At 33.5% G+C, this 12,275-nt stretch overlaps 1 protein-coding gene across 1 annotated transcript; it reads left to right on the top strand.

The window, feature by feature from the left end:
- The first annotated feature begins 7,292 nt into the window (after positions 1-7,292).
- LOC125222839 (cysteine synthase-like) lies at positions 7,293-11,013 on the top strand. The gene is made up of 10 exons (XM_048125676.2): positions 7,293-7,601; positions 8,406-8,515; positions 8,698-8,755; positions 8,868-9,131; positions 9,364-9,501; positions 9,615-9,666; positions 9,752-9,831; positions 10,072-10,131; positions 10,297-10,377; positions 10,565-11,013. The coding sequence occupies exons 1-10, from the start codon at positions 7,392-7,394 to the stop codon at positions 10,655-10,657; spliced, it is 1,146 nt and encodes a 381-aa protein (XP_047981633.1). The 5' UTR covers positions 7,293-7,391; the 3' UTR covers positions 10,658-11,013.
- The last annotated feature ends 1,262 nt before the right edge of the window (positions 11,014-12,275 follow it).

Raw genomic sequence — 12,275 nt, 5'->3', positions numbered from 1 at the left:
CATGGATGACAAACAATTTCACTCTAACACTAGAATACTTCACTCTAAGCAAGTTTTACTTCACTGAAATGGAAAAAAAAGCACTATAAGCATGGATGACAAACATTTCACTCTAACACTAGAATACTTCACTTTAAGCAAGTTTTACTTCACTGAAATGGAAAAACAAAGCACTATAAGCATGGATCACAAACACTTCACTCTAACACTAGAATACTTCACTTTAATCATGTTTTACGTCACTGAAATGGAAAAAAGGCACTATAAGCATGGATGACAAACATTTCACTCTAACACTAGAATATTTCACTCTAAGCAAGTTTTACTTCACTGAAATGGAAAAACAAAACACTATAAGCATGGATCACAAACACTTCACTCTAACACTAGATTACTTCACTTTAATCATGTTTTACTTCACTGAAATGGAAAAACAAAGCACTATAAGAATGGATGACAAACACTTCACTCTAACATTAGAATACTTCACACTAATCATGTTCCGATCAGAAACCCTATATTCAATGATTCATCATCCGATATGTCGGTAAATAATTCAACTTAAGAATCAGAAGATGCAGTTCGATTGACGCAGACAGAAAAACCAGAGGGAAAAAAAGGAGAAATAGAATCAATGAAACAATAGTCGTTTAATTTAACGAAAAGCTTCGAAACTCAAAAATATCAGTGAATGCTTGTTAATCAGAGTTTTACTGTATTAAAGAAATGGATTGAAATCGGAATGAGAAATATAAATCAGTTGAAGAAAGCAGTTAAACAACTCACATTTTGAAAAAAAATTATGATTTGAATCCACCTGTTTGACGACAGATTGCAGCGACGGGAAGACGGCAGCGATTGCAGCGACAAAATTTCGAGAATGGAAGAGAAGACGGGAAGAGGAGTGATGGCGGGAGATGAATTCTGCAAATGAGAAATTAATTCAAATGTTAACCCTATTTTTATTTGTGAAATGTCCATTATACCCCCGCCTTCTTATAGTGAAGTAAATCCGTGATAGAGTGAACTGATTTCTCCTTCAAATTCGAAAATCACATGTGTTAAAACTAGCCCTTGATTTTCTTGATCTTGTGGCTGTGATTTGTTCTCTAGTTATATACTTAATGGGCACTTTCCCTATATCACTACTCTATATATATAGGAGTGATCAATGTTTAACTAATTTTAAGTGTATAACTAGAGAACAAATCTCAGCCACACATCTTAATCCTCTAAATTAATCTTATTGCTTAACTATTTTTACATATTTTAATTAAAAAGTAATTAACAAGGGCATTTTTGGAAACCATAATCTATGTGAGATTCACGCTTCATCCAGATTCATACAAAATCATCCAGATTTCGGCGACGCTCTCCTCCGCTCCGCCGCCAATAAACCTCCATGCTCGCGCCTCACCTTCTCGTGCTCCTCTTCCATCTCCTACAACTTCATCTCCATCTACGCATCATCAGCAACAAAACTTATGCAGATTTGCTACAATCTCCGTCGCTTACGCTCCTGTTCAACAATCACATCTTGCAAAATCTTCATTTCAAAAGCTGATTTCCTCATCTTAATTGTCGATTTCACGAACTGCTATATCACTTTTCATCGCAAGAGCTGATTTCTCCATCGTCAGTTGTTAATTTCACGATCTGCTATATCAATTTTCATAGCAGAGCTGATTTCTCCATCGCTAATAGTCGATTTCATGATATGCTAATTTAGTATTTCATCGCAAGAGTTGATTTTTCTATCTTATGAATTTATGAGACGATCAAAGATGGTGCACTGTGAGACAAAATTGGTTCACTTTACCTTCATTACAATTCACCCGTATAAATGCATATGAAGCATTTGTTGATGTTAGTATATAATGAAATATGTTTTGAGTGCTTAAACATGTAATCACAATATACTACACTATAAAGACAATACACTTCACTCTAAAGGCAATATACTTCACTATAAACCCATACAAAATCGTACACACAATATACTTCACTATAAAGTCAATACAGTTCACTATAAATACGATATACTACTTCACTATAAACATGCATCACAAACACTTCACTCTAAGCACATTTTACTTCACTAAAATGATAAAATAGTGCATTATATGCATGGATCACAAACACTTCACTCTAGCCATTGAATACTTTACTCTAGCCATTTTAGTGAAGTATATTAAACATATAGTGATATATATTGTGCATATACTGAAGTATGTTTTGAATGCCTTATATTGTACTGATTTTCCATTTTAGTGAAGTATATTGAGTATATAGTGATGTATATTATGCACATAGTGAAGTATATTCTGCATGCGTTGTAGTGTACTGTTTTTTCATTTCAATGTAGTACATTGAGCATATAGTGATGTATATTGTGCATAGTGTACTGTTTTTCCAATTTAGTAAAGTATATTTGAGCATATAGTGAAGTATATTGAGCATATAGTGATGAATATTGTGCATATAGTGAAGTATGTTCTGCATGCCTTAAAGTGTACTGTTTTTTCATTTTAGTGAAGTATATTGAGCATATAGTGATGTACTCCCTCCGTCCCACTTTAGGAGTCCCGGTTGAGTTCGGCACGAGTTTTAAGAAATATAAATGAAAGTTGGTGAAAAAAGATAGTGGAATGTGAGTCCTACTTTTATATATTAGTTTTATAATAAAATGTGAGTGGAAAAATGTGAGTGGAAAAAGGTGAGTGGAATGTGGGACCTATTACCAATTATGGAATATACCAACCGGGACTCCTAAAGTGGGACGGAGAGAGTATATTGTGCATATAGTGAAGTATATTCTGCATGTGTTTTAGTGTACTGTTTTTTCATTTCAGTGAAGTATACTGAGCATATAGTGATGTATATTGTGCATATAGTGAAGTATGTTATGTATGCCTTATAATGTACTGTTTTTCCATTTTAGTGAAGTATGTTCTGCATTCCTTATACTATGAACCAAATATTAATGTAAAATATGAACAAACTATTTAATGTAAATGAACTAAATAAATTTTACAGTGAACAAAAGAGACTCATGTTATGAATTATATCACTTTGTGCAATTGTTCATGAAACTTGTTGAAGTTTGCAATCATTTTTTCCACATCTATGTCCATATGTCTACTACAATCTTCAATCATAGAAGCCAAAGTTTCATTCATGATCTGCTTCCGCTGTTCTATGTCTTTTTCTCCGTCTTTCATTAAGTATACCTGCAATTTTTGAAAATGTTAATAACATCATTCGTTATAAAGGCAAAACAATTCATTGTAAACAATATATACATCACTATTAGCATAAAACACATCACTATAAACACAATATACTTGATTCAAATGCCAAAATGGTAAACTCACAATATACTTCACTATAAACACAATATACTTCACTCTAACACTAGAATACTTCACTCTAAGCATGTTTTAATTCACTGAAATGGAAAAACAAAGCACTTTAAGCATGGATGACAAACACTTCACTCTAACCATGAAGTACTTCACTTTAAGCACATTTTACTTCACTGAAATGATAAAATAGTACTCTATAAGCATGGATCACAAACACTTCACTCTAAGCATGAAATACTTCACTGTAAGCACGTTTCATTTCACTGAGATGAAAAAATAGTGCACTATAACCATGTATCACAAACACTTCACTCTAACCATTGAATACTTCACTCTAAACACGTTTTACTTCGCTGAAATAAAAAAAAACTGAGCAATATAAGCATGGATCGAAAACCCTTCACTCTAAGCATGAAATACTTCACTCTAAGCACGTTTTACTTCACTGAAATGAAAAAATAGTGCACTATTAGCATGTATCACAAACACTTCACTCTAAGCATGAAATACTTCACTCTAAGTACGTTTTACTTCACTGAAATGATAAAATAGTGCATTATAATCATGGATCACAAACACTTCACTCTAACCATTAAATACTTCACTTTAAACGCGTTTTACTTCACTGAAATAAAAAAACTGAGCATTATAATCATGGATCACAAACACTTCACTCTAACCATTAAATACTTCACTCTAAACGCGTTTTATTTCACTGAAATAAAAAAACTGAGCAATATAAGCATGAATCGAAAACACTTCACTCTAAGCATGAAATACTTTACTTTAAGCACGTTTTACTTCACTGAAATGATAAAATAGTGCATTATAATCATGGATCACAAACGCTTCACTCTAACCATTAAATACTTCACTATAAACACGTTTTACTTCACTGAAAAGAAAAAACAGAGCAATATAAGCATGGATCACAAACACTTCACTCTAAGCATGAAATGCTTCACTAAAATGAAAAACAGAGCAATATAAATTAATGATGCATCATATACTTTACTATAACCATAATTTGATTCAGTGTTAAGCATAATATGACTCCATGTAGAGTTAATATACTTCATTCATATGTCAAAATAGTATACTCACGTTTCTACATTTTAGTTCATTGTAAATTGAAATGAATAAGCACAATATGACTCCATCGTTAACCTGAAATGCAAATAAAATCGGTAAAATGAACCGTTCCTGTAATAAATAGGTCGACGAACATACGTTTATGAATTGAAGGCATTAGGTATGTTGAATCGAAGGCAACGACGGAATGAGCAACCAAAAGGAGGCGACAACAAAGTGAATCAAATGAACTTTAGGCGCAGCTGAAGAAGGCAACGGCGAAGACATAAAGTTGTCGTTTATGAGTGAGAATTGGTAGAGAATTCGAGCAAAAGAGAGAAATCGGTGCAGAGTCGATGGAGAATTCGAGCGAAAGCGAAGAATTGATGGAGAATTTGAGCGAAAGAGGAGGATCGGTGGATAATCGATGGAGAATTCAAGCAGAAGAGATAGCGGGCAGAAGAAAATTAATCTAAATGAGAGGAATTCAAGTTCTAACTACAACTTTGTTTGTTAAATGACTATTTTACCCCCCTTTATATAGTGAACCAATTCTTGCTTATAGTGAAGTAATTTTTTGGACCAATTTTGAAATCCTATGCTGAATTTCAGCCCTTGATTTCATAATCTTGTGATTGAAATTTGTTCTCTAGTTATACACTTAAGGAGAACTTGCCCTATATCACTACTCTATATATATATATATATATATATATATAAAATTTACATCTTAAGAATTAATTAATAATTAAATAATTAAACGTGCATGACTATTATCAATTTAGTGTAGTTTTCACCATTATATATTATCATACCTAATTTTGTTTGATGATTTTGGCACGAAGATGTTGAGTATACAATGTAATCGGCTTAATATCATCAATCGATTTAATTAAATTGGCATCGAGAAATTAAGTACTCCATGTCCTATTGACTTTCTGCCATCTTTTTATAAAAATGATAAAAAATAGTTAAAGTGGAGAAATGGTAAAATAAGAGAGACAATAATGTAGATAAGACTCTTCTCTATATTATTCTCTCTCTTAATTTACCATTTCTCCTCTTTAACTATTTTTCTATCATTTTTATAAAAAGAGGGTTGAAAAGTCAATGGAACTGCTAAAACGGGACGGAGGGAATATTATATAACACATGTAGTCCTTCTTATAATTTACAATCTGTAAGACTTTTTAAAATTAAATAATTAGACGTGAATGATTATTATTAATTTCATTTGCTTTTTACTATTATATTATATCATATCTAATTTCATTTCATTTATCTAATTTCATTTCATTATTTTTGTGCGAAGATGCAAGAGTATATGAAATCAACTTCATGATAGTCAATTAATTGGGTAATACCAATACTGTGAAATGGAGTATACGTATATGTAGTCATCTTTACAATGCACAATCATCATATTTATTTATTTTTTGCTACTATGATATATTCCCTCAGTTTCATAATAGTAGAGTTATTTTGTTGTTTTGATAAATTCTATAGTAGTGGAGTCATTTCCTATTTTAGTAAAAGTCAACATATTTCTTCTCACTTACTTTACTCTCTTTTACTTTATTCTCTTTTCATCTCACTATCTTATCATTTCTTACTTTATTCTTTTTTTACTTAACTCACTTAACACAAATTTTTCTTAATCTCCGTGCCGAAAATAAATGCTTCCTCTACTATGGAATGAAGGGAGCATTATAGAGTATATAATTTTATTTCATGATTTTTGTGTGAATATGTACAATACACAATTAAATCGACCTAATAATCATCAATTAGTTGGATGATACTACCAATGAGAAATTAAGTACTTCCTCCGTTCCACTCAAGATGGCCACATTCTTGAGTGTCACAGGATTTTAGGAATTGTTGTTAGGTGGAATAGAGTAGAGAGGAAAAAGGTAGTTGAATATTATAATGAGGAGAGAGAAGAAAGGTGGTTATTTCCAAAATTGGAAAGTGGTCATCTTGATTTGGACAAACAAAAAAAATGGAAGGTGGTCATCTTGAATGGGACGGATGAAGTACATATACAAGTAGTCATTTTTATAATTTACAATCTAAAGATTTATTTGAATATAAAATGATTGAACACGAATGACTATTGTCAATTTAATTTACTTTTTTCACTCTCATGGAGTATATCATATTTAAGTTCATTTCATGGTGTATGTGTGAATAAGATGTAGAGTATAAAATGAAATCGAATTAGTAATAATACATTAGTGAGTGATACTATCACTCTGAAATTAAATATACATGCATGCATGTAGTCATTTTTATAATTTACAGTCTTAAGATTTACTTAAAAATAAAATATTTGGACGAGAATGATTGTTATCAATTTAATTTATTTTTCACTATTATATTTCATATTTAATTTTGTTTCATGATTTTTACGTGAAGATGTAGTGTTTACAATGAAATTGACTTAATGATCATCAATTAATATGTGATACTAATAATGAGAAATTAAATATACGTGTATTCATTTTTATAATTTACAATCATAAAATTTATTTAAAAATAAAATAATTAGAAGTGAATAACTATTAAGATTTTAACTTATTTTTAACTATTTATGTACTCTCTATTTAGTGATGTCTCATAATTTTTTAGTAAAGATATAGAGATACAAGTAAATTGAATTTAATGATTATATAATTAGTTGGGGATAGCACTGATTAAAACAATAATTTCATCCGAACAGTATAAAATTTCATAAAATCCCAACAAAGTATCTTTCCCAAAAATACATACGTACACGTTATAAATTTGAAAATTTTGGTAAGTACTACTACCAGTACCACACAGTCACACATAGTATAAACACAGTGATGGTGAGAGAGATAGTGAAGTTAAAGAGTAGTAAAATATGTGAATGACACTGATCTCTTTTAGGTTTTAAGTTTTAACACAAAATCACACACAGTGGGCGAGCCAATGGCGACGTTGACGAAAATTCCGTTGACTTCTCTGTATTCCGCCGATAGGTCGGAGCTCTGCTCGCTGAAATTCTCCGCCGCCAGGCGATCTCTCAGAGCTAGAACGCTAGCTAGTGAGAATGCTGTTCGAATCGGCTACGGCAGTAATGGTGGAATTGTGTGTAAAGCGGCGACTGAAGGCCTTAACATTGCTGAAGATGTTAGCCAGGTTTCAATTTCATCTCTCTGTCTCTCTCTATCGCCTTTTAAAATTTATCCAGTGAATTTAAAGCTGGAGAATATTGATTATTGCCTCAAATTGAGATCGTATGATTGCAACTGTGACACTCAATTTTCACTCTTCAACTATGTCTCCGTGTTAATTCTTTTTTCTGTAATTTAATGCTAGAAATATAGGCTCAAACAGTTGGATTTGCCTGCGATCGGGAGGGATACACTAGGGGCGTTTGTTTGAGTTAAGTAAATGGATAATAAAGTAGTAAAGAAAAAGGTAGAGAGACGAAGAGAGAATTCAGAGAGTAAAGTAAGAGAGAAGAAAGTTATTGCTTTATGCCTAAAAAGGAAACAACTCAGCTACAGTGGGATAACCCCAAAAGGAATATGACTCAGCTACGGAGGGACGAAGAGAGTACAATACTGGGATTAGAGATGGTCACGGTTCCGGAACTAGCGGTTACGGTCCAAAACCGGCGATTATGGTTTCTGTTCGAAACCTCTGGTTTTCTAGTGGTTTTTTACAGTTCTGAACCACCGGTTTCCGGCTGTTCCGGCATGGTTTCGGTTTTAGAATTTTGGAACCTGAACCGAACCACGGTTCCAAAAGTGACGGTTTCGGTTCCATTTAGTCTCACGGTTCCGGTTTGGAACCGTAACCGCCAGTTACGGTTTCGCGGTTAACCGCCGAACCGTAAACCTTGGGCATCTCTAACTTGGATGTTATTAAAGTTTTATTTCTTACTTTCCCATTTGTGTTTGTTCACTTTCTTTCAATGCTTATGCTCTCTCTATACAGCTTATTGGGAAGACACCAATGGTTTACCTAAACAACATTGTAAAAGGTTGTGTCGCAAATGTTTCTGCAAAGCTTGAGGTTATGGAGCCATGTTGCAGTGTCAAGGATAGGTCAGCAATTTCACTCTTCACATTCAAATTTTGAATTGCGTGCCTTTTTTAAAATCACTGTCTTTGATCTATAACTGTTAGCTGCTTTTTCTTCCATGACCAACACATTTATTTAGGAATCTCTTGTTCGAGAGTAGGTCGCTGTATACACATGAACATCTGTAGTGGTGTCTTGCTTCCAGGATAGGATACAGTATGATAGCTGATGCTGAGAAAAGAGGCCTTATAACTCCGGGAAAGGTATAATGCGAATTATATTTTCCACTCTTTGATTTGTTCTTTTGATTGGTTTTGTCACGTTGCTTCTTTATTTTATACTTTGTTCTTATATGGGAACTCGACTACATTCTAGAGTGTTCTGGTTGAAGCTACGAGTGGAAATACTGGAATCGGCCTTGCTTTTATAGCTGCCTCTAAAGGATACAAGCTCATCTTGACAATGCCGACGTCCATGAGTCTTGAGAGGAAGGTTCTCTTGAAAGCTTTTGGAGCTAAGCTTGTTTTAACTGATGCAGCCAAAGGCGTGAATGGGGCTCTTCAAAAAGCTGAAGAGATATTGAAAAGCACCCCTAATGCCTATATGCTTGGACAGTTCGATAACCCTGCAAACCCCCAGGTTTCTTCTTAACCGTCTTACTTTTCTTTTGTCAAGTATTTCGTTCATTCAGTTTGTTAGAATTCATGGGTTCAACTATCTCATAGATACTTCTTTAACTTCTTTCATTGTACCGTATGTTTCTCCTTCTGAGTTTTGGAACGCCGCCTTTTGCTTTACTCAAGCTAGTGTTTGTTCAAAAAAAGTGACTGCATTAGATCATTTAGAGAGGCTGTGTATGCTTTTTTGTCAGATTCACTATGAAACCACTGGCCCAGAGATATGGGAAGATACAAAAGGCAAGGTGGATATACTTGTTGCAGGCATTGGCACCGGTGGAACTATTTCGGGCACTGGTCGTTACCTCAAAAAACTCAATCCAAATGTCAAGGTAGCTTATTTTCCCTTTTTTCTATCAAACGGTGTATTCTTGAAGATATTGTTCACTTGGCATTGTTTTAATTCTCGATTGTATCAATAAATTGCTTGCCCCTGCTGAATTAGGTTATTGGCGTGGAACCAACAGAAAGTAATATACTAACTGGCGGCAATCCCGGTAAGCTTATGGTCTCCATACTTAGCTTTGTCGATTCACAAGGTTACAGTAGTCCTTTCTCTAAATCTGAAATTTGAAACTGCAGGTCCTCACAAAATTCAAGGGATTGGAGCTGGTTTTATCCCAAAGAATTTAGATCTAGAAGTCGTCGATGAAGTTATAGCTGTTTGTTTCTTACCTCTACTATTTTCCGTAGCTCCTAAACTGCGTGTGTGCATGATATATGGATACCAAGTAGCCGTGCAGTTTTGTTCGTTTCTCTAAGATGCATAAGCATAATAAGCTGTCCATATGACTTAAAACACTAATGAATCAGATCTCATTTTGCATATTAATTTGTAAGTACTAGTTTAAAAATTAAATATTCCTCATATTTTGTTAATTGACTACTTTTGCCTTTTCTAGATATCCAGCGATGAAGCAGTAGAAATTGCAAAGCAACTGGCTCTTCAAGAAGGACTATTGGTTGGTGTTTGCTTCTTACATTAGCGTGACTTTAACTTTGTTTAATTCTACTTTATAGTATAATGGTGGCGAATCACTACAAGTGAAATCACAAGACTACTATTTAGACGAAAAGTTTTCATATTGAAGCATTTATTCTAAGTTGTAATATTTGATTTTAACCAGGTGGGTATTTCTTCTGGAGCAGCAGCTGCTGCTGCTATAAGGGTTGCAACGAGACCTGAAAATGCTGGCAAACTTGTCACGGTATGTTGGTTTTGGGCAAGCTGGTGATAAATTGTAGATTTCATAAACACAATGGGAAAAATGCAAGGTTCATGTATGCACTTATATATCAAGATTGGAATATTTGAATAATTTCACCAATCAAACGCATTAGCTTGGTGTTGGTGTTGAGGTTCTATTTTCTGTTACATGACTGATAAACTTGCAGGTTGTGTTTCCCAGCTTTGGGGAAAGGTACTTGTCCACAGTTCTTTTCGAGTCCATACGGGAAGAATGCTTGACGATGCAACCCGAAGAATGAATCTCATCCGCAGCATTTTCTTCACCCGCAACAAGTCATACAAGATTTTGATTTGCTGCATGTCTTCCAAGTGGAGCAGGTCAGATTATTTCTTCATCGCTGCAACTGAATGCAGTAAATTTGTGTTAAGATTTGATGGATTTTTTTACATCCCAAACAAATGGGATGTTGTATGTGTGTTGTAACAAGAAATAAAATGGAGATTTATCCAAAATAGTCAGAAATGCCTATGTATGCAACAGCACATCTGGAGGACTGTAAGTGCCTATGAGTCCAGATTCCATCACACTGTCTTAAAATATTTTAATCAATATAGTTCGGTATTTTTTGATAAAGAATACCAACAAAATTTCATACGGATGGAGCATTACTTATATTAATATTACTCCAAAATTAGTGAACAAAATCTCAACTGTTTGAAATAATGTTTGGCTTAATCTTTATTCTCCAAATTATACTCCATTACTTTAGGAACTGTTTAAAGTAATTCCCATTCTCCAAATTGGATGAAATTTTGAAAGGAACTTTAACAACAAGTCAAGATTATGGATAAAATAATCCCACATACTCTGAATTTTCTAATAGGTACAATTTGATGATTCCCCATATATACAAAAACAGGGCAACAAATTTCGACTAATCAAATTAGTGTATTACTTTCTCTATTGTTTCAAAGAGATAGCTAATTAACACATCATAAATCATGCATACCAAAGTTTAGCTCTTACAACAATAAATGATCAATCCGATCGAAAACAATACATAACAAAAAAAAGTTGAGCTAACCACTTACTTGAAGAACTTGTGGCTCTTGATTCAAGTGCCCAAGCTCAATTGTGTGCCCAAAAAATTGTGTGCCCAAAACTTGTTCAAGTGCCCAAGCTCATTTAAGACAAAAATGGATAGGATCTAATCTAATCCATAAAAAGTTGATCTGACAGAAATGATGTCACAAAAGAAAGGAAGAAGGTGTGTGAAGCTAGATAAAACTCTTAATAAGTAGGAAAGTAAACACATAAATTACTTGGATTAGTTATATAAATCAGCAAGTTTTAACGGTATTCAAAATGGTTTATAGAAAGTAAATCTACCATAACACGCAAGAAAAGAAGTATGTCATGAGAAAATAAAATTACCTAACCTGCCTAACCCTTGCATGTGTGCAGATGTTTAACCTAAACCATAGAGCAAATACAGAACGGACAATGAGTTTACTATTCCTAACAATAAAAACCTGCTGGAAATGAAGTGGTGCTTGTACCATCAAAATAAATTGCACGCCCAACTCATTGCACCTAATGCCTTGAGTTTTGGACAGTCTCGCTTCTAAGACATCTCCAAGGATAAAACTAAAACTTAAAAATGAGCTAGGTATTTAGCTCTAATAGTACTAAAAAACCAATCCAATTTTTGGGTTTTGAGAAAAAAATACCTATCTTTGGTTTGCACAAAACCAAAACCTAAATTTTTTCAAATTTTGTGAGTAAAAAAGACATAATATAGAGATATTCTTTTAAGTTTGAGTTTAGTGTAGATGGTTGGAGTAAAATCATATTTGATATGACATTTGAATATTCTCATGACAGAAAAGATATTCATCCTCTGATAATGCGGGCTT

This window comes from Salvia hispanica, chromosome 1 (genome assembly GCF_029641045.1).
Source record: "Salvia hispanica isolate PSC_SH4W2 chromosome 1, Shi_PSC_v1, whole genome shotgun sequence".
In the NCBI taxonomy this organism is placed as follows: domain Eukaryota; kingdom Viridiplantae; phylum Streptophyta; class Magnoliopsida; order Lamiales; family Lamiaceae; genus Salvia; species Salvia hispanica.
The sequence above is the reverse complement of the archived record's forward strand: the minus strand, read 5'-3'. Positions and strand labels throughout refer to the sequence as shown.